Source organism: Cannabis sativa, chromosome 4 (assembly GCF_029168945.1).
Source record: "Cannabis sativa cultivar Pink pepper isolate KNU-18-1 chromosome 4, ASM2916894v1, whole genome shotgun sequence".
NCBI classification, from domain to species: Eukaryota; Viridiplantae; Streptophyta; class Magnoliopsida; order Rosales; family Cannabaceae; genus Cannabis; species Cannabis sativa.
In genome coordinates, this window is record NC_083604.1 from 73346880 (window position 1) to 73371862 (window position 24983).

General features: G+C 31.3%; 1 protein-coding gene across 1 annotated transcript; it reads right to left on the reverse strand.

Annotated features, from left to right (window-relative positions):
* Positions 1–17624: 17624 nt before the first annotated feature.
* LOC115715253 (mitogen-activated protein kinase kinase kinase 20-like) lies at positions 17625–18991 on the reverse strand. The gene has a single exon (XM_030644094.2). The coding sequence runs from the start codon at positions 18870–18872 to the stop codon at positions 17820–17822; it is 1053 nt and encodes a 350-aa protein (XP_030499954.1). The 5' UTR covers positions 18873–18991; the 3' UTR covers positions 17625–17819.
* Positions 18992–24983: the final 5992 nt, after the last annotated feature.

The following is a 24983-nucleotide window of genomic DNA, read 5'->3' on the forward strand; positions in this document are numbered from 1 at the left end:
ACTCAAAAGGGGTCTTGGGAACAGATTTACTGGGAACACGATTTAAAATATAAGTTGCAGTCATAAGTGCTTCACCCCATAAAAACTCTGGAAGATTTGTTCTACTCATCATACTTCTAACCATATCCATGAGAGTGCGATTTCTCCTTTCAGCAACGCCATTTTGCTCAGGTGAACCAGGCATAGTGTATTGAGCAACTATACCATTTTCTTGTAAGTACTTCCGCAAAAAGCCCCATGTGTTGTCCGGATTACGTATAACGACCATAATATTCTCCTCCACGATCGAATGAACAACTTTGATGACTCTTCCTAATTGTTTCTCAACCTCATTTCGAAAAATTTTGAGTTTATCAAGGGCGTCAGATTTTTCTTTAATTAAATAGGTGAATCCATAACGAGAAAAATCATCGATAAAAGTGATAAAATACTTGTTTCTGCACAACGTGGTGGAATAAGGACCACTGATGTCCGTGTGGATAATTTCCAATAAAGATTGACTGCGGTTTGCAGTCTTCTTTCTTGTTTTAGTCAATTTTCCACGAGTACAATCAACACAAGTATCCCAATCAGAAGCATCAAGAGGAGGAAGTATTTCAGATTTAATTAAACGATCAACCCTTTCTCTGGAAATATGACCCAATCTTTTGTGCCATAACAATAAGGATGTTTCCTTAATATGAGGTCTTTTACCCACAGTATTCACAACATTAAAAGAGGAATCTAAAGGAGCCAATGACAACTTGTAAAGACCATCAGAATAAAAGCAATTTCCAATAATTCGAGAGTCAAGCATAATGTCAACATTATCATTTGCAAAATGAAAAGAATATCCTTGTTTAACCAAAAGCGGAAGCGAAACTAAATTCCTTTTAAAAGTAGGAACATAAAAAGTATTGTTCAGAATAATCTTATCACAAGACTGTAATTCAAGAATAAATGTTCCAACATAGATAACGTCAACTCCAACATCATTGCCCACTTTAAGCTTGGACTCCCTCTCACTTGGCTTCCTGAGATCCCTTAGCCCCTGTAAGGAAGCAGAAACATGAACAGTAGCACCACTGTCTAACCACCAAGAATCAATAGGAACATCAACTAGATTAGATTCAAAACAAACACATGCCAATGGATTACCTGATTGTGCTTGCTTCTTTTCTAACCAAGTCTTAAATTTGTGACAGTCCGTTCTCCGATGCCCCGATTTTTCACAAAAGTAACACTTCACATTAGAGTATTTGGACTTTCCATTGTTATTCTTCTGTTTATTCTTATGTTCCTTACTATTACCATTCTGTTTAGTAGCACCATCATTTTTATTCTTGAATTTTCCTTTTCCTTTGTTGGGCTTGAGGTGAGAAACATAGTTAGCAGATTCATTCTTCTCCCTTTTAAGCTTGCTTTCTTCAGCTACACACTGAGAAATTAGATTGCTGATAGTCCATGTTTGATTGTAAGTGTTGTAGGCTGTCTTGATAAGGCTGAAAGAGGCAGGAAGAGCATGAAGAGCTCGATGAATAATGAAAGAGTCAGGAAGAGGAATATTATGATCTTTCAACTTGGACTGAACATTCACCAATTTCAGAATAAAATCTCGCACTCCTTTTAATTCATCATACTTAATGGTTGTCATTTCATCCATAAGATGTCCGGCTTGACGTTTTCACCAGTGTCGTATAATTTTTCTACAGCATTGAAAAACTCTTTGGCATTTGTAGTGTCTGGCAAACCACTCAATAGATGTTCAGGAATGGATCTTTTCATAGTAAGAAGACTAAGACGACTTGACTTTTCCCATTGTGCATGATGAGTTCTCTCGGCGGTACATCTTTGAGTCGATAAGATCAGCAGGTTTTTTTTCTCGTAGGCACAAGTCCATATCCATTATGCCTAAAGTAAATTCCACATCTCGTTTCCATGTCTTGTAGTTGGAAGCATTCAAAATATGGATGGAAGCATTATTGTTGTTCACAGAAAAGGAGACTGAAAAAATTCAAAAATTAAAACTTGAATAAGCAATATGAGCAATGTATTAGAAAATATTGTAGAATCAACTGGTCATTATAAACTCCCCTTTGGGGTGAGAATATAACACACACATGATCTACCTTCATGAAGTTAACAACAAAGAAAAAATACATATCATTTAAGAATTTTATTACCTTTGGGCAAATAAATTTCTTAAAAATATGTATTAATTCAAACAAAAAATAATAATAAATTTATATATTTAAATTATTACCTTTGGGCAAATAATTAAAATATATACATTTAATATTAACTCACTTCATGGAATGTGAACTAATATATGTAAATACTACCTTTGGGCAAGTAATTACACATATAGTCAACCAAAAATATAATATTTTCTTCAACATGTGAAATTTGGTGATAAAACAATCATTGAAAATTAATAATTTTCAACCAAATTTCCAACAGAGATATATAATTGCTTTTATTATATTGATAATAAAAAAAAATAAAGTGTCCACCATAACACATTATTTTTATATCAAATAATCAAGTTTTATAACTTTAGAACAACAATTAATGGAAAAATGTGAAATAAAGAATATTGGTGGAGATTACATAGTCAAGATAAATTAAACAAGAGAGTGACTATGTCATATGGAACGAGAAGAAACCCAAAAATTTTTCTATGATTGACAAATTTCGAAAAATTATCAAAAAATATTTTTAATAATTTTTTTAACTACATAATTATCATTAAAATAATAATAATTATTAAACGGAGTCAAAAAATTAATTAAAAATCATAGAAAAATCAGAAATTAAATTCTAATAACGCTGAAAAAAAAATCGTCGAAAACGGACCTCCCAGCCGGCCCCACGCGCCCCCACGCGCCGCCTGCGCGAGTGGGCTTCGCGGCTGGGAGTTGTCTTCAACCTCCAGCGGGTCCAGCAGTCGGGTCACGCGACCCGGTTCATTCCGATCGGGTCTGGTCGTGTTTTCCGGCCAAAAACTCGACGAAAACACCGGAATTTGGATGGGTTTTGTTCGGGAATCGATTTCTAATCAATCTAAGTGTCTAATTTCGGCTATTAATTGCTAAAAAACAATAAATCTAAAGAAAAGCGATCCAAAAAAATAAAGAGCATAAAAAAAATAAAGAGCATAAAAAAAAATTGATTTGGAATATCAATCTTAATTACCATACAAAATTAATCATTTAAGAACATTCATAAACAATTAATAATGAGAAATCTATTATCAATTTTAGATTAAAAACAATAAAATCAAAATACACAATTATAATTTCACATTATAATCATATAAACCCTAAAACTTTAAAATTAAAATTCTCTTAATATAGACTATGAATTCAAACATATAATATATCAATTGAAAGAGAATTTAACGATCAATAAAACCCCTAAAGTTTTAAGATTTATAAACAAAAAATTGCACATAAAATAATAACGAAATTGATATGAAATTATGGATAATTAACATATACAAATTAATTATACTAATTATAGGTTCTAAATCATATACAATAGGCAATCTGATACCACATGTTAGATAAATTAACAATTAACCCAAGATCTATTTGTATATAACATAGAACACAATAATAAGATATAATAATTAGGTATGTGTACCTGATTGATCCATAGCAATTATCTCTGATTGATCCACAGCAGTTACTCCAATTTGATAGTGCAATACTATCAACTAAGTCTTCCTCCCTAGATCTCTAAATCAGAAGCAGTTTATTTTCTCTGATTATCAAAAGGTATACAATTGTGATGAGACAATATGTATTTATAGAGTTAGGGAGGGGACTTAGCTACAAAACCCTAGTTGGGCTGGGCCTGCTCATCAAAGGCTTCAGTCAACTAGAAAAGCCCACACTTCTGCTTCACCTAGACTTTACTCACAGATGCTAAGCCCATTAACAATTGATCACCAACAACATGGGCTAATACAGCAAAGAACTATCCAATCAACCCAAGTTTTAATAAAAACCAACAAAATATAATGTAAGCCCAAATAAAAGTCTAACATGCAGAAGTTGTGAAAATGGCTGCAAAATACTCCTGTATAGCAGTACCCATATCTGCCTTTGAACTGACTTGAATTCCTATCCCATTGTGAAGAAATTTAATTTTATTATTGGGCTTTTTAGGTGAGGCTTTAGCATGGAAAAATTTTATATTTCCATCAAAATATCAAAAATTGCTCCAGATATACTATACCTTAAAAAATTATAAAAATAAAAATTCTTCTTTAGATTAAAACCTTCTTAAATTTTGTACTATTGTTTATCATACTTATTATTGCTAAAAAAATAATAAAAAAAAAGTACACCTGCGTTTTTTAAAAAACATTTAAAACAAATTTCTGATGGAGAAAAACTACTGATCATTCATTATTGATATGTTTTTGCATAGTGTGAAAATAATGAAAGTATTAATTTATGTCATTTTCATTTATAGATGTACACGGATTCGGACCCATGTACTCCTATGGTGGTTATAGCCCCCACTTAAAAAAATATATATAATTTTCTCTTAATTGTGTAGTTATAAACTAAAATAGTAAAAAACAAAAAAACCCCATATTTATATTTTCTATAATAATTAAGTTCCACTAAAAATAATTTTAACTTTTTTATAATAATTAAGCCCCATAGACCAAAATTTGTGGGTCCCTTACTGAATGTACACCATTTAAAGCACAATTAGGAGAAACCACAATTAAGCTAGAATTAATAATTGTAAACTACTTTACTGGAGTTATATTGTGATCACATTGTTATAAACTATATGCCATTTATCAATAATAATAATAATAATAATAGTAATAATAATATAAGAAAACGACATGAGATTTTTTTTTTTGAAACCAAACGACATGAGATTCAGGTACATGATTAATGATTTTCATTGATTGAAAAGTAGGGTATATATCCATGGAAAATGACACTCGAGTTATATTATAACATTCTTTTAGTTGTTATGGCAAAAACGACATTTTTTTTTAACTTTTTTATCTTCGAATATTACAAGCCTAATTATTCAAATATATACATTACTAGCCTAATATCATAAGGTAAAACTTAAAATTAATTACTTGACCAAAACATCTACTTAATTATCAAGAAGATACAACGTAAACATCAAGAAACCCCTTAACCTAATTTCAAGTATGACACACAAATGATTTCATTAATTTATTTTAAAAAATAAATATATACACATATATTATAAATTTATGCCCTTGTACACCCTATATCTTTAGTGCTTTATTGATAGAACAGAGTAATTAGATAAATTAAAAAATTTGAAAATGAGAGATTGTCGGCAGGTTTTTTTTTTCATGATTTGGGAGAAGTTGGCAGTTGTATCTAAAAGAGAAACGTGAGAATATCCTAAAATAAATTATACAAAGATTATAATGAATTTTTTAAACAGATCAATTATGGATTAATACTAGCAAGAAAATAGTAATGTGAAACATATCTTATTTGTTTTGAGAATTTAACATTGTAATGTTATTCTCTTAGTAATATAACTGCTTTTAAAGAAGATAATGTTAATACCTTAAAAAAGGATAGTGTTAACCGAGGTTTTCGGCAACCAAATAAATGAGATAATGATAAGAGATTTTGGATAATTAATGCAGATGATTTTTACGTGGTTCGGACATTAATGAGCTGTACTCCACGAGTCTCTGTTATTAATGAGAGTATTTGTTTTACAGAGAATGTTCTTGGTGTGTTTTTCTCTCTTCTTTTTTCGATCCTCTTTCCCATTTTTCTCAGGGGTATTTATAGAGATTGGTGGGAATAGATAAAAAAGGGGTAACTTATTTTTGAGTGCTAGCTATGGATAAGCACAAGTTCCCAAAAGATACAAAATAAGGCATGCATTACTTATACTGTAGGTGTCGAAGGAATTAGGTGAGATTAACCTTCATCCTTCCTTGATTGATGTGATTCTTCATAATAGAGTCGTCACTAGTCCCTTCGATTATCATGTAATCGCCCTAAATAAGGCTTACGGTGTCTGACATGTCCTCTTATGGGTGTTCCTAGACGCTTTCCCCATGTTGCATTCACTACTACAAAAATAATTTTTCTCGACATTTTTAAACAGTCGTTTAAAGTATTCCCGGCAGTTTCTATAACTGTCGCCTATACGACCGTCGTAAAATGAGTAAAATAGGCGACGGTTAAAAACCGTCACTAATGTGGACTTCCTGACGGTTTAAACCCGTGCCCTATACTATAGGCGACGGTTTAAAATCGTCGAGAATGTAAAAAAAAAATACAGATTTTTCTGCCATTAATGACAGAAAAATCTGTATGTTCTCCCATTTTTTCTTGCATTACTTTTATAATTTTACCTAAATTAAAATAAAACAACTAATTAATTTTGTTACAATAACAACTAACTTTAAAATACATTAAATTTATTAATTAATAAAAAATATATAAATAAATAAATATATTTGTACCGAGCTCAGAGAGGAAGAAAGAGAGAGAGGGAGACAGATAGGAGGTGGTGGTGGTCCGACGTATGAGACGGAGATGAGAGGGACACTGACGGGAGGTGGTGGTGGTCCGACATATGCAACAGAGAGTAGAAGGAGATCGACAGGAGGAGGGGTGGGTGGAGATCAATGAACGAGAGAGACGAGAAGAAAGGAAGATCGAGAAAGGGAGGAAGACAGCGAGAGAGGAGGGCGATAGTGCGGAGGCGTGTGTGGGATTTTGGAAAGTTAAGATTTTCGTTTTAGGGTGTGGGAAATGGAGAAGAAATAGGTGAGAAAAAAATAGGTGGCAATGCAGCCAGTTGTGCTCTCTGACCCTGGTGTATTTAGTCAACCTCGAATACTCTAAAATACTTCGGTAATTCTAAAGAAACTTCCCACAATAATCTCATTAAATCACTAACTAAACTCGTTGTGATATTTTTGGCCTCTAATTGGGTCTCCAAGGTCGCCAAACTTAAAAATATTTTTATTCCACCAATAACTCACATTATACCCAAATATTCTAAATAAATCTCCGTAATTAATAAATTACACTTATTTATCCACTTATGGTAAAATTCATAATTTACGCTGAATTAGATTAGCAGAATCATAATCCTACTCATCACTCTCTAATTAATCCCAAAATATATAATAAATTATAATTAAGTTTCTGAGATATTACAATCAACTCGATAAACCAAATCTTATGTAATTTTATTTATAAAAAAAGACATCACACCAATTTTGATAAAATTTTCAAAATTTATTGTAAAAAATGGTTCAAATAACTTATTTTATAAATATATAAGGGTAATTTGCAGCTAAACTTCTCAAACTTTTAAGTTTGGCACGATCAACCTCCTATACCGAAATAATTAGGGCTGAATTCCCCAATTTACATAATCGTTTTGCTCTGTACTCCTTCCATCCACTTTAGTTTGTTAAGTGGCAAAGTGAACTATCACTGTGTACACAAGCGTACACGTGGAAAAATTTCATCGGTAATATTAATAATTAAAAATTTTAAAATTTTGGAAAAATATTTTTTCCTTTCTCTTTTTTATTATTCTTCTTTCTTTTTCCTCAACTTTTTCTCTGTCCCTCTCTTTCTCTCCTGTTACACTACCACTACCATTATGTAACACCCTAAAGTTTAGTAAACGGATTAGCAACCCTAACTAAGTTAATTAAGTATTAATGAGAAATTATATTACTATATGATTTAATATGTGGAATTATAAAGATTTATTGCATTTTGAGACCATGTTTGTGTGTTGGGAGTATTTTTGTAATTTTGACCTGAGAAGGGTCAAAATTATAATTTCACATAATATTGTGTTTATGGACTATATTATTATATAGTATGTTTAATTTGTCTTTCTACATGTGATTTTTGACAAGTCGGCACGGTATAGTCACAATCGGGTATTTTAGGCCAAACCAGGTTCAGGGTCCAAAATATATTTATTGGATTTAGTTATGGCTTATATGTGTTAAATGAGAAAATATGAATTATGTGATATATGTGTGTGAGTGGGAATGACAAAATTACCCTTGTATGTTAGTTGTATTGTGACAGTTAGTAGTTCCGTGATTCGTAAAGGGAAATACCGGGTAAGCTGCGCAATCCCACATTGTTTGGGGAAAGGTCAAGTGTGATGATTCTGAGGCTGTGTAGGTATGTGACTACACAGTTGATGAGGACTTAAATGGATTGATTGGTACTACCTATATCAACAAGGTACATCTTGTTTTTCGGTAGTCCATCTCAAAATAACTCTACGGTTAAGCATGCTTGACTTGGGGTAATTTCAGGATGGCTTACCTTCTGGGAAGTTTTCCCAAGAAGCGTGCGAGTGAGGACAAAGCACGCTGGAAACACTCGTGTTAGTTTGTAGGGCCAGTAATCAGTCCATGAACCAGCCAAAGTGATGTACTCGTGTATAAGAACCATCATTCTGTGAGTCTAAGGGCCCAATGGAGGCTTAAAGTGGGAACGTTGTAAATGGTATCAGAGCATTGACCTAGCCAGAAGTGTGATTGATGAGGATGTTGAACCCCGTAAGGGGGGTGATTGTGACAGTTAGTAGTCATGTGATCTGTAAGGGGAAATACCGGGTAAGTTATGCAATTCTACAACGTATGGGGAAGGTCAAGTGTGATGATTCTGAGGCTGTGTAGGTATGGGACTACACAGTTGGTGAGGGCTTAAATGGATTGATTAGTATTACCCATATCAACAAGGTGCATCTTATTTTTTAGTAGCCCATCACAAAAGAAACGGTTAAACGTGCTTGACCTGGGATAATTTCAGGATGGGTGACCTCCTTAGAAGTTTTCCCAGGAAGCGTGCGAGTGAGGACAAAGCACGCTGAAACACTCGTGTTGGTTTGTAGGGCCAGTCATCAGTCCATGAAGCAGCTAGAGTGACGTACTCGTGTATAAGAGCCATCATTTCGTGGATTTTAGGGCCCAATGAAGGCTTGAAGCGGGGACGTTACACATTACATGACCACCACCGTAACCACCCTCACCGCAACCACACCACTAAAACCACCCCACCATCCCAAGACCACCATCACTCCAAGCACCTCCATTATATTTTCTCGATTCAAACCAGTACCTATAAAACACAAAATTAAAATAAAACATAAAAAACAATCACAAAATAAACCTAACAATTCTTTTTTTTTAAAAAAAAAAAAAAAACTAGATCTAGCAAACAAATGATTAACAAATCTGAGAGGGAGAGAGTTTGGATTGCCTAATGGTGATTCCAAGGTCTAGAATGAAATTGGGAAACTCAAAATGGAGCACTGCCATTGCACTACCACGCGTTATGGTTGTCCATGTTTGAGAGTGACGAAAGGGGCAGTGAACCATGAGATCAAGAAGCTCAGGACAAGGACAACACAAAAATGGTGATTATTTGTCAAAACAGGTCTAGAAGCCACCGATTCTGAATAATAAATCTTGGAACTCCGTGGATGTCTGCTAATATCTATTTCAATTTCGACGATCTTCAAGCCCATCTGTTTGAGAGGTTTTGTGCTTTTAGATCTCACGAGCTTGGTTGTACCTTTCTTTCTTTGAAACGATGCTAGAGTTACACCAAAAAATTGTTGAAAGGTTTTCGAAGTTAGGACTTAACTGAGCAGTCCTCCTCGTTGGTGGCTCATGTCAGGCGGGGCTTGCAGAGACAGAGGTGTAAGAGTCTGGTGGTTCATATCGTATGGTGCGTGTCGCCGACTAATGGTCGACAACCGGTGTTGGGCCTGGAACAAAAGGGGAAAGAGGGAAACCGAGAGAGAGAGAGAGAGAGAGAGAGAGAGAGAGAGAGAGAGAGAGAGAGAGAGAGAGAGAGAGAGAGAGAGAGAGAGAGAGAGAGAGAAGAAGAAGTCGAGGAAGAAGAAAGATGAAATAAAATGAAAAGGAAAAAGAGAAAAAAATACTATTTTTTTTTTATTTTTAAAACTTTTAAATATTTTAATTTATTTTTTTATTAAGTGGACCAATAAAATTTTGTTGCGTGTACACTTGTGTACATAATGACAGTCCACTTTCACTTAACATACCAAAGTAGACGGAAGGAGTACATAGCAAAATGATTCTATAAATTGGCAGTCTAGCCCTAGTTATTTCAATCTAAGGAGTTAACGTATCAAACTTCAAAATTTAGGGAGGTTGACCACAAATTACTCTATATATAATATACTTCAAAACCACTTATAATGTGTTTTTGGCATTATAAATTATTGTCAACAACTACAACATACATTGTTATGTATTAAGAAAAAATTAAATTGTGTAATATTTTTATGTGCGTATAACATGAAAATAAGTTATTTTGAATACACGTGTAAAAAGGATTATTTTGAAATCTATTTTGGGCATGGTAAATTATTTAAAATGTTCAACCACTTGAGGCTAGGGTTGAGCATCGGTCGGTTCAGTTTTTTATATATAAAAATCCAAAATTTAATTTTCGATCTAGATTTGTGCAATCCGAAAACCGACTAATCACATTTTTCTATATTTTTCTTTAAAATATGATCCAATTAATTCTAGCACATTATTTTACATTTTACAACTACCAACATACAAATTAATTGTCTCATTCTGTTAACTTTAATATTAATAAAATAATAATATATTATTATTAGGGATATTGGCGGCTAAACCACCTGAACTTTACGGTTTGTAACAGTTAACCATAAAAACCAAAATTTTGGCAGCATAACTACCTAAACCATGGTTCTATTTTGCTCTGTACACATCCGTCCAAAAATCACAGTTAAGTGGCACGGTGGACTGTCCACGTGGCAAATTTTTAGTGGTCTACGTAATATTAGTTTTAAAAAATAATTATAAATATTTTAAAAAATTAGAAAAAAAATTAAAATTATAAAAATAAAAAATTTATTTTTTAATTTTTTTAATTTTCTTTTTTTTTTCTTTCTTCTTTCCCTTTCCCTTTTATTTTCTTCTTCTTCTTCTTCACTAAAAAACCCTAGCAAACCCTAGCCAACCCTAATGCCGGCGACACCCCCGACCCCCTTGTGCGACGTCGGAGCCACAAACGGACCTCCTCTTCTCCCCAATTTCTCTACCCAAAACCCCGACACCCAAAACCTCGAAACCCAAAACTCCAAAGCCCTGAAACCCAAAATCCCGACCTCCTCCTCTCCCCAATCTCTTGACCAATTCCTCCGGAGACCACCATGTACGAAGAGAGAGAGAGAGAGAGAGAGAGAGAGAGAGAGAGAGAGAGAGAGAGAGAGAGAGAGAGAGAGAGAGAGAGAGAGAGAGAGAGAGAGAGAGAGAGAGAGAGAGAGAGAGAGAGAGAGAGAGAGAGAGAAGAAGAAAAAGAAGAAGAAGAAGAAGAAGAAGAAAAAAAAAAGGAGAAGATCAGTACAGAGAAAGAGATTGCCTCTGGCCTGGTGCTTCGGCTCTGGTGGTGAGACAAGAGAGAAAGAGGGCCTGGCCTGGGAGGGTTCTGTAGAAAAAGAAGAGGAAAGAAGAAAGAAGAAGAAGAAGAAGAAGAAAGAAAGAAGAAGAAAAAGAAAAAAAAATCGAATTTTTAATTTTTTTAAATATTTATAATTATTTTTTAAAACTAATATTATGTGGACCACTAAAAATTTGCCACGTGGATAGTCCACCGTGGTACTTTATTGTGATTTTTTAATGGAGGTGTACAGAGCAAAACGGAACCAGAGTTTAGGTAGTTTTGCTCCCAAAATTTCAGTTTTTGTGGTTAACTGTTACAAACCGTAAAGTTTAGGTAATTTAGCCGCTAATATCCCTTATTATTATATATAATATTATTAACTACAATACTTAAAGCAAAAAAATTAATAAATTAATATATATGTATAACGACCAGTTTTAGTTTTTTCGACCAATTTATTATAAAAAAATTGACTGTTGAATGGCGGTTTTAACAGTTAACAGTTTTTTCAGTTTTCCGTTCCGCCGGTTACGATTTCAATAGTGTTCGGCAGGTCGGTTTGAACGATTTTATTCAATTTTTTATATTTTATGCTCAGCCCTACTTGAGGCTAGCTCAAATGACCATAAAAAGTACGACAGTGCATGTGTTGGGGGTCCTAAAATCGAATACCAAATTATACAACTATAAGTATATATATATAAGGCGCTCTAATAAAAATTATTCAAAATTTTCAAAAAAATTATAAAAGCTACAAATAATTACATTGCACACTATCACATAAAATTTTCTTAATTACGATCTTTTTACTTGCCAAAAACTGAAAAATCCCTATCATTAGGACCAAAAGGTATGACCCTACTTTTTTTTTTTTTTTTTCATTTATAAATATATAATTTATGCTAAATTAAACACAACTATTTGATTTGATATATACAATGGGATTAAGAGGGTGTGTGCTGTAAAATCTACTAGCTAGCTCATTTATAATATATGTTAAAAAGATACATATATAAATTTATGTATACACTGAAGAACAGCTGCAGCTGGTTGTATGTTGTGATGTAATTTAATCTCATATGATGCAGATCTTAACTCATGATTTTTCAAAATCCTTATGATCTACTTTATATTTGTTAGGTTATTATAATTCATATTTTGAGTAAAGAAACCCACATGTCCACCAAACTTGACGACTTATATAATTTAATAATAAATCTAACACAAGCCCCATAACGTTTTTAAAAATAAATATTAGGAATTATTATATACCACACAAAAGAAAAAGTCATTTGAAACATATTCTTTCCCATCTAACTTATTTCATTTAACAAATGATTGGTTAGGTATCTTTTACTAGTTTTATAGTAATCTCTGTTAAAATAGAGTATATAGTAAATTGAACACCAACCCATAATTATTTTCTCTTAAAAAAAATGCAAATATTATATGCCACACCATTGGAAGCATATTCTTCACATCTTCCTTATTTCATTTACCAAATGATTGACTTAACCTCTCTCATTGGTTTTTTCATCATAGTTAAAAGAAAAAAAAGAATAAATTCAAAATGGAACATAATAGGCTTTAATTGATTGAATATATAATGAGTTTCGTATAATTAAAATTAAAGTTGGGCATATGATTCAATTTAATATTTTTCTACTTATATGATTCAATCTAATCAATAAATAGATTTAGAAAATCATCACCCAATCTGATCTAATTAGATCTCAAATTAAATTTAAAATTAGATTAGATCGATTTTTTTAATTAAATATTCAATTACACATCTAATTTTTAATATTAACATAAAAATATATAAAAAAAATAAATAAAAACTAAATATCATGTTTTATTAAGTTTAATACTAAAGGTGTTCATCAAACCGTCCACACTGCATAAACTACCTGCACTGCACCACACCACATTAAAAATACAGTTTGAATTTCTTTGCAGTGCAGTTGTGTTGGTATTTTTGCCAAACCGAGTGGTGCAATGAGGTTTGTGGTTTTGAATTTAATAAACACGATTCAAATCGCACCGCACTATATATTACAACGTTACTACTTTTTACAACATAATTTTAATTCTTTTGTTTCATATAAGAACAAATATATGTAATATGTGTATATATTACATTATTTTTTAGAGACAATTCAATATAATGCATTGATGATTAGTATATATGTTATGATATTAAAATTTTAATAAGATTTTTTTTACATTGTTAAAATTTTATTAGATTGATTTTTAAATTTTCATTACAATGTTTAATAATTATGATAGTGTAAATTGCTCAAATTCTACCGCACCACACTGCATTTTTGTAGTGTACGTAGTTTTTGCGGTTGTAAGATCTCGCATTGCGGTTGCAGTTTAAAAAATTACAAATACCACATATGTAGTTTGGTTTGAAAAAAGGCTACAATCTGCACCACCCAACCCTGAACATCCCTATTTAATACTCCATAAAAATATCATTGTTAAACGTGTAATGCAACTAAAAGTTTGAAATAACTAAAGCAACAATATTACTAAATGATAAAATAAAACAAAACATCAGCACAACAAATATACAAAACAAGCAAATATTACTGTTAGGACCTTCGGACACCATCTATCTCCACATTAATATGATATTGTCCACTTTGGACCTAAGCTCTCACGGATTTATTTTTAGCCACTTTCCCAAAAGGTCTCATTCCAATGAAGATAGTGTCCATCCTTATATTCCTAAGACCCTTCCCATTTCTAGCCAATGTGAGACTTTGATTGTACACCCAACAATCATCCTCTCAAATAAAGGACTACCTTACGATTACAGATTTAAACATTGAGCAACCACTCAAGAACATATTTCCAACTCCCTTGGAAAATTGCAAATCGAATCACTTGATTCTAACATTCAAGATTCCCTTGAGTAAGCTAGATGAATCTTTTCACTAGCTAGATTTGAACTCCCTTCAAATCAGATCTGAACCTCCGACAGCTCTACCAACAAGCTTCACCTCCTTTGTTTGGCACTCTGAGGATTCATTCTGATACCACTTGTTAGGATCGTCAGACACCATCTATCTCCCTATTGATATGATATTATTTGCTTTGGGTCTAAGCCCTCGTGGAATTATTTTCAAAACACATTTTCAAAAGGTCTCATGGTAATGAAGATTGTGTCCATCCTTATATACTCAAGATCCTTCCTATTTTTAGCCAATGTAGAACTTTAGTTGTACACCGAACAGTTACAAATTCAACACACACAAAAATTTAGTAAATATATAATTAAATATGTATTTTTTATTATACATATATAAATATAAAATAATTTCTTTAATATATATAATGTAATTGAATTGGATCTAATTATCTTTAATTAGATTTTAAGAATGATATCCAATAACAGATCCAATCTAATTAGAATGTAATTTTTATCATCTAATCTAATCCAATTGTAATTAGATACATTTTTTTTTTATAATTGAACTGGATTAGATGTTGTCCACCTCTAATTAAAATAGTCATATATACATATATAAATAAAATAGACTTTAAATATTAATTATTTTCATCAAAACAAGGAGTAATACAATCAGGGTAGCCAATAGATACACCACTAGTCTTGTAAATACAGGTCGAGTTGTATGACAAGGGATGAAACTTGCACGAGTTAGTGAGGCACGAGCACGATCAGATATGAAAAAATATGGGCATAGGCACGATACGACACGATGCTACAGATTGGCACAACAGGCCAAAAAATATGGGCACAACAAGCTCAAAAGACATGACACATAAGCACGAATATTCTATTTTGTAAGCACGACATGTGAAAAACCTTATATTTGATAGTAGTAATAATAATAATTTAAATATTTATTAGTAAATATTTAAATTTTAATAGTTTTAATTAATTTTTTATATAATTTTATGTGAAAAATTATATAAAAATAGTAGAAGCTAAATATATATATAATTTTTGTAATTATCTCATTAATTGTGAGAATTTGATAAGATCCATGACATTCCATCTCAAAATTAACTGATAATGAGAGGAGTAGTCCATTCATCTTACATATGATATTTATTTTTACATATTAGCAATGTGGGACTAACTCTAATACACTCTCCTCACATTTGGGCTTGGAAAGTGTAGGTATAACGAACGACTTTTAAGAGACCACAGGACTGAACGTGACATTTGAAGGAATCTCACAAGGCAAACTCGAAAAATTTATGAGTGTACACGCCAAAAAATTTGTGAATTTTTGAAAGAGGTCAAAGATCCCAATATTAGAAAATGGCACATATTGGCCGAAATGTCCCAAATTAAGGTTAAAGGGGAGACTAGCACACATTGACCAAAAGGTCTAAAATTATGGTTAAAGGGGAGACAATTTTTTTGTTTGGCTATGATACTATGTTAGAATTATAAGATGCATGAGGTTCTATCTCAAAACCAATTGACTATGATGAAAAGTGCTACACATTTCTACACTTTTCTTCTCTAGAAAATTCTAGTATTAACTACACAAAACTAAGAAAACTAGAGAAAACTAGAATTACCTAGAAACTATATTTGTAAGCTAAGAAACTTAGAAAATTCTAGAATATCTTAGAAAGATAAATTGTAATTTAAAATAAGAAAAATCTAGAAAGTTGTAGTATCATCCTTAGCTCCCTATAAATACCAAGCTTGGGTTGAGGAGCTAGTGTAACAAAACAACCAACACCAAAAAACCAAAGTTCCAAACTATCAATAAAACTTTACTACTTTCTCAAACAACCCTCTCTTCTAAGCCAAACTCATTTCTTATACTAAATCAACAACTACTCATCAACATCACTACTTCACTACATTACCACAACAAACCATTAACCACATATCCACCTATTCCAAATCTAAACCAATACAAATTTATTATCAAACCATCAGACTATGAGAGGAGTAGTCCACTCATCTTATATATAACATTTTATTTCCATACATTATCAATGTGAGACTAACTCTAATATTAATTGTAAAAATAAAATTTAGAAAAGTGGAGTACGAATTTGAGCTTGTACAAGAAAACAAGTCAGCATGAGTAAAGCATGACACGAATCCGAGCATGGTACGACACATCCCGTATTTTTTTATGGCACTGCACGATATGGCTCGTATTTTTTTATGACACGGTACAATATGATTCGTATTTTTTTATAGCACGACACAACATGTAGGGTCGACCCTGAGTAATAATGGGCCGTAATTTTTTTTTTTTTTGTGTGTGCTATATTTAAAGTAACATGTGAGTATTATTGGGTCTCTTTTCATAAAATTTTATAAAAATTACTATATTTTCAATACAAAAATGTATACTATATAAAAATTTTTGGTCTTGAATTTGGGTGGACCTAAAGCACGAGCTTAGCCTGTTTTAATCTAAGGTCGAACCTGACAACATGGCTCACAGGACACGTATTTACAAGGGATAAATTGAAAAATACTTTTTTTTTGTTTCTATTAATCAAAAATACCCTCATATTATATTTTATTTTTAAATATACTTACTTTTTCAAGTAGATTGCCTAATATACCCTCACTCCTTAAATCTAGGATATAATTTTTATTAACTTAAAGGTTTAATGAGGATATCATCTTTAAAAGTAGGTATATCTTAAAAAAATATTAAAATAGAGGTAAACATAAAAATAAATACACGAAAATGGAAAATGGATATATAATGTAATTTCTTCTATTTACAACACTACACACCACACTCTATGGCCTATGCTCATTCTCCCCGCAAAATAAGCTTAGTTGCACAATGAGCAACCCAACAATGTATAAACTGAACATAAAAGAAATTATTACAAATCAAAATGATATTTCTAAAAATACATACTAAAAAGAACAATCATAATATATTAATATGAAATATATATTTTTTTTATAATGGTCCAATTGAGCAATAAAGCTTAATTTTGGTAAAATATTTAGCTGAAAAACAAATCAAAATTCCAAGAGTCAATTTATGAGAATATTTTTAATTAAATTGGCTCTTCACCAACTTTTGAGTCCAAAAAAGTTACACAACAATGCGTCATTTTCGAGCTGTTAGCAAATCATGAAAGTTATTTTTAGAGATTTTGGAATTTATAACAAAAAAAATCAAAACAAAAATATTTCGCCGGAAAATAAAAATTCTTTGATGTATTTTAATTACTCACTCTAAACTTTTGTTTTAATGTACAAAAGTATTTAATAATAATCAAATCAAAATTCATCCAGATCAGACGAACTAATAAAAAATCTGTTCTGTGTTACTAATATTTACAAAAATTACAAAATTAAAAAAAATATCAGCAGAGATTTTTTTTTTAGTTTCTAACTGTGACCCAACTTTCTGAAAATGACCAATTGGCTGAGTCACCGGACACCAGTTGCCGGAGACGATTTTCCGGCGAAATTAGGCAATTTGAAGAAGAGGAAGAAGAAGAGAATTCGAAGACATTAAACAATTCAAGTGAAAACTCTGGTGAATTAGGCTGTGGACTCGAATCCCAGTTAGAAAAATCCAAAGGGCATCTTGGTGAGAATTCTTCCGATACAACAGTGTTATCAGACTCGTCATCATCTTTGATATCTGAAACGAAGGTGTGATTCAAAAGCATCTCAGCCGTCCATCTCTTCTTAGAATCCTTAATCAAACACTTTGATAGAAAATCTTTGCCTTCCTCTGACAATTCTTCTGGAATTTCTGGAACTTCATCTCCCCCAATTCGAAGTAACAGAGCCCAAATGTTTGGTTCTTGTTTGTAATTCCACACCGGATTCCCAGTCACCATTTCCACCACAGCACAACCCAAAGCCCAAATATCCGAAGGAGATTCGTACTCATTGAAGTTTACTGACTCAGGAGCCAAATTAAGAGGAGTACCTCTTACAGTTAACTGCTCTGTTTCCAAAGAAGAAGAAGTTTCTTTGGCTAATCCAAAATCAGCAATCTTAACATTACCATTATCGAACATAAGAATATTCTGAAGCTTTATATCGCAATGAACAAATCCCTTGGAATGAATAAAAGAAAGCCCTTTGAGAATCGATCTTGCATGTCTTCTGATTTCGGGTTCCGGCAATCGACCACCGTTGATCTTGATTTGGTCCGATAAGCTGCCACCAGAGGCGAACTCCAACAGTAAATTGTGATAATTGACACCATTCTCAACGCTATGATTTTCGCCATAACACTTAATGATTTGTGAACAAGCTCCGATTTTGTCGAGTACTCGCTTTTCGTTCTCCAGAGTTTGGAAACCGCAAGCTTTCGATGATTTTATAGCCATTAAAGGTGAACCCTTTCTGGGTTTTGTTTTACTGATTGTTGCGAAGCTTCCATGGCCAATTTCTTCTCCACGAACCCACTTCTCCATTGATGATTGATGATGATGATGATCGAGAAAGAAAATGAATGAAATTGAGATATAAATGAAAGAGAGAGTCTTTATTTATGCGGCTCACAACGCACAGCTAACTAAAACACCACCCTTGGACTCGTATATATATAGGAAACTTTTTTTTGAATTTTAATTTTAAATTTGATTTAAAATTATTAAATTTTAAATATAAGTTTCCTTTTTTTATTAGGTTAAAATACTTAAATAATAAAAAATATCTTTTTATATTAAAAGTTTTAGTTAGTGGGGATTCTATTTTGGCTCTACAATAAAAGCACGTGATTTTGAAGGATAGTAGGATACTTTGTTCTTTGACGACTTTCCAAATTTTGGCTCACTTAACTGAAACGTGTTCGATATTCTTGATTTTTCCCTTTGATTTTTTTTTCTAATTTACTTATACTTAAGTACTTACTCTATTATATATTTATCTTTTTTCTATTTATTTAGTTTTGAAAAAGTATACTTCAACCAGCAGAAAAAAAAGATATTTTTTTCTTCTAAATTTAAAAAAAAAAAAAAAAACCTAACAGTTTCTCTCATGATGTGATATATTAAATTTCCACGATTTTTTAATATATATGAAAAAAAAAGCTAATCTAATTTCCCACAAGATTCATATGCTAATCTAAATTTAATATATTGTATTATAGACTTACTATATTAAATTGTTTCTTATGATTTCTATTATTTGTACTAAGATTAGTGAATCTTCAAGAGGATTTTTTTCTCTTAAAAAAATAAAGATTAATTTATTATCTCTTATACTTAAGTAAAAGACAAACTAGGATGTTTCCTTTTTTAATACAACATTATCATCATTATTTTATAAATAATAATTAAACACAGTCCATAAACGTGTATTGGCGTGTAACAAAATATGTCTCTCTACAACTCCTCAAACCCTAAATTCCATATTCTTTCCCTCTCAAAATATAATAATTAGGTAAATAAAATTATAGGCATCTTAATCTTATTTGTTACTTCAAGAAAAAGAAAGAATAACTATCAATTGAAGCTGTTTTAGGGTACAAAAATATGAAAAGTGTGGTTTCATGTGTCTTTAACAAATACCCCACAAATATATAATAAGGCCAATTATAATATACATATATTAACTATATATATACTAATCCAAAATTTATAAAATAAAATAAAGTAACATATATATATATTTAAATAAATACTATTATTTGATGGAGGTGCCAGCATGAGCAACACATGTTTTTGCTAAAATTTCCTTGGTGTTAACAGCTCAACAAATATGGGCATAAAATCCTTTTATTTCCGAGTCTTCCTATATAGAAATACAGTAAAAACCGACAAAAACATTATATACATGTGCCTCTATCTAATCTCACTTATAGTTACTTTTTTTTTTTTGGTAATAACAAATTTACTTTCAAGTTTCAACTCTTTTTTTTTAATGAATTTATACTAATATATATGTTGAAAATGGTAAATAAATTGGGGAGAATTAGATGACCGACCCACCCATGAAATCCAAAAATGTAGGAGAAACTTCCTTTTGTGGTTGGCATGAAAAACAAAGTGGGGAGGGAATAAAAGAAAACGTGGTCTTTATAAGCTTGGTGTAGAATATGTTTGTAATTAATTATATGGGTCTAACTTGATGGAGAGAGATTGTAAGGCATTGATTTATTTGTTCATGAATAGGTGCCAATGCAATGTTTCATGAACTAGTGTTATGATTCATGGATTAGTGCCAATATATGATTAATTTATATTTGAAACATGTTAGAATAGTTTTTATATAGTTATAAATTAATTATTTGATTTATAAAATACGTCAATTAATTTTGGTATTTGACTAAAATATTCTAATTATGCTCACTATTTTACCTAATTATGACAAAAATTTTAATAGATTGTGTACAATGTGATATTTTATGATGCGGTAGTGTGTTAATTCATGAATATATATTATAGGTTTTTTTTTTGAAGAAATGTATTGGTTCATGGATAGGTATCAAACATGATCCATAAATACTTAAAAAATAACAAATTAACAAATTATATGTCACATCTTGTGTTTGGTGGTTCAATATTTTGCTTGTATTTTAGGGCTAGCTCTAATTTTCCATATAAAAACTCGTCAACAAATAATTAAAAGTGATTTTGTGTCAAATAGAATCATAAATGTTAATTTAAACTAATAATTAATAACATATATATTCTTATGGGTTATACATAATTATTTTGAAAGGACTGAATAATTTCATTAACGCAACGGTTTACCAAAGTCAAAATCCACTCAAATGCGAACAGGGAGTCCAGGCCACTAAGAAGCTATTTGTCTATGTTTTCAATTTTTAGAATCATGTTTTCAAAAGTGTGAATAGAATACAGTTTTTTTCATTTTATAAAGTTTATGGTGTTTGGCTCAACATGTTTTTAAAAACTATTTTTAGATTTTTTTCATACTAAAAAAATTAAATATTCTACACCATACCATGACATGAACCCATCCTACCCTAGACCCAACCTAAACCTGGACCCCAGCCCGAACATCAGACCCCAGACCCAGACTCGAATCCAAACCCCGAACTTGAACCCAAACCCCGAACCCAGAGCTGAATCCCAATTTTGGGGCTAGTTCCGAGATCCTTGGCCGGGTCTGGGTTCGGGGTTTGAGTCTGGGTCTATGGTCTGGCGTCCGGGATCCGGGTTAGGGTCGAGGTCCGAGGTCTGGGGTACGGGGTTCAGGTCTAGGTCCGAACTCAGGGTCCGGGTCCAGGTCCTGGTACGGGTTTGGGGTTTGGGGTTCGGGGTCGAGGTGTGGGTTCGGGTCCGGGATTTAGACCGGGGCTTGGGGGTCCAGGTCAGGGTCTGGGGTCCAAGGTCTGGGTCAAGGTCGGAGCCCGAGTCCAAGGTTTGGGTCTGGGTCTGAGTTTGGGGTTTGAGTCTGGGGTTCAGGACTCAGGATCCGGGTCTGGGTCCAAGGTCCAGGTCAGGGTTCGGGATCCAAGTCTGAGTTTGGGTCGGGGTTTGGGATCTGGGTCCGAGTCTTGGGTCTAGGGTTCAGGTCTGGGTCCGATTTTGAGGTCTGGGTCTAGGTCCGAGTATATGTGAGCAAAAATGTAAAATATAATATGTTAGACAAAGAGAATTGTTTTTGAAAATTTAAAATGACATTTTGATGTTTTCAATTTTTTAGATTTTAAAACTTAGTTTTTAAAAAATTTGGCCAAACGACCCATAATAATTTTTAAAAATTATTTTCTGTTTTTAAAAGCTGAAAACAGTTTTTAAATTATGAAGCTAAACAACCATGGCACACTCGAAAGATAAGCCACTTAAGTAATTTGGTTGTGTACTAAAGAATTAGACGCCGGATTAAATGTATTACTTTTTTAATAGCCAAAATGAAACTTTAATTTATTCAAACTAATTAACAGAGGCTAGGAAAGCTTCATGATGGAAAATTTGCCCAAAGTTTTAGAACAAAGCTGTTATTATTTGGAAGACAAAAGAAACTAAACTTTGATTGCTTATTTGATTATTCATGGGTTTGTGGCAAGGACACAATAATTAAGGTTTAGGTTTACAATCATTTCAACTTAAATTAAGCTTTAATTTTATGTCAATAATGTTATTTTGATTTAATAAGCTTTTTTCCTCCTTAAATCCTATATTCTGTTTTTTTGTAGGTTTAAAATTTAGTTATAATTTTAATTTTTTTAGTAATATTAATATTAGTTTATATTTAATTAATTTTTTAGTGAAGAATATTTTTAAATAATTGATGATTTTAATTAAAAGATATATATTTATTTGAATTTGAAATTATACATGTGGCTTTCACATAATAATGACACACTTTTGCGTATGTAGAAAATCATCCAATCCAATTACAACCGACTGACCTAATTTTAACCGATTCAATAGAATCGGATATCCAACCATAAATGTAAATTTTGAAAATCCAATCCAATCGGATAGGTTGTTGGATGGGACATCCGATCCAATAGATAACCGACCAAATCGATCCAATTATAATAATAATTTTATGCATTTAATATATTTTATTTAAAAATATATAATAATTAATTTAATATACATTTAACACATGAGATTAAAAAAAATTTAGATCTAAATATTAATTCTCATCTTCCTAAACACTAATAAAATTGTCAATACGTATTGAATAAATTTTATTTTTTAGTGGTTTTATTATGAGATTATGAGAATTAAATTGGACTAAATTAATATGTTTATTATGTATATTAGATTATTAAGTCGTAAATTATGTTTTATATAAATATATATTTTTTTAATAAAATCAACTTAAATGGTAGCTAAAATAGATTGGATGGATTCAATCCAATCCAATAAAAAACCCAACAATGCATCTAATGGTTGAAACCGATCCAATCTAATACATCCATTTGATCGGATCGGATGACTCTCAATTCGATTTGATTGAATCAGATGACAAAATTTAATATCTAATAAATAATTAGATTGGATCGGTTGAATCTAAATTCATTGGATGTGATTCAATAAACACCCCTATATAGACAAACCAGTGACTAAAGAGCCATTTTATTATTTTGTTAGTAAAATGTAGCAAAATTTAACAAAATGATTATTTTAGAGCATCACCAATAGAAAGATTTAAATGAGTTATATAAAACTAAAATATAAATTATCTAGCGAAAAATGTGTTCTATTAATGTGCCAAAATTTCCTACAAATTTATTACGTACTAAATATTGTGTCAAATTTAACATAATATTTATTTGTTACAAAATTTATCTCACTGTAAATTATTACTTTTTTACTTATACATTATAGTATTTTGAATATTTGTTATTATATAGGGATGCACAATAATGTACAAAAAATCTTAAATAGGTAAATTACTTATCATAAAATAATATAATGATATTATTAATAAAAAAATAAGTATATAAATATTTGTTAAAGATAATAATTAATAGGGAACATACTTGTATATTTATTAGAGAATATATTTTCATGAAAATTTTAGTGCTCTTTCAGAAAAATGTGAATTTTAGTGTTATGACTTGAGTAGAAGAACATTTTAGAAATTTTTACATAATAAAGTAAAATTTTGAAAAATACTTACAAAAATACATTAATACGGAGAAATTTTTTAGTTTTCACGATTTGAATTTTTATTTATAAATATAGATTTCAATAAATTATTCGATATTTTTTTGTTGTTTTATGATTGATTTATATAGTTATTATGCGTTTAGTTTTCTTTATTTTTTTTTTTTTTTTGTTGTTTTATAATTTACTTATATTTATTGTAAGGTTGAAATCTCATTGTTTTTTTTAATTATTTTCTTACTTTTGAATGGAAAAAAATCATATTTTTATAATTTTGAAATTTTAAAATTATATTTTTGCAAATAAAAATTTTAGACAGTAAAATTGTAAATAAAAAATTAAAGAAAAAAAGTATTTTTGAAAAAACTACAATATTATAATGTAGGGGTGTTCATAAAAACCGAAAAACCGAAACCGACCATCAAACCGACCAGACCGTAACCGAATTTTCGGTTCCACGTCATCACCGAATTTGGCGGTCGGTTTCGGTTTCGGTTTTTTTGACACGGCGGTCGGTTTCGGTTCTTGAAATAAAAAAATGGTTTAACCAAAAAACCGCCCAAAACCGCCAAAAACCGCCCAAAACCGCCTAAAACCGCAAAAACCGCCAAAAACCGCCTAAAACCGCCAAACCGAAAACCGCCAAAAACCGTACGGTCGGTTTTATACGGTTATAATTTCTAAACGGTCGGTTACGGTTTTTGTAAAATAAAAACCGTAACCGACTGGTCGGTTATAAAATTTTAAAAACCGACCATAACCGACCGATTTTCACCCCTATTATAATGGGATAAATACTATTTTAAACTCCGTGTTTTGTAAAATTAACTAATTAGACCAATTGTTTTGTTAAATGACAAAATGAACCTTGTATTTTTCAAAATTGTACAAATAGAATCCTGAACTGATTTTTAGTCAAAATAAAACTTAATAATAATTCTATCTAGAGATATGATAATAAAACTGGTTACATTTTCTATATCTATT

What these genes read in the sequence shown, in the direction of transcription:
- LOC115715253 (XM_030644094.2), bottom strand. Translation starts at nt 18,872, where the DNA reads ATGGAGAAGTGGGTTCGTGGAGAAGAAATTGGCCATGGAAGCTTCGCA.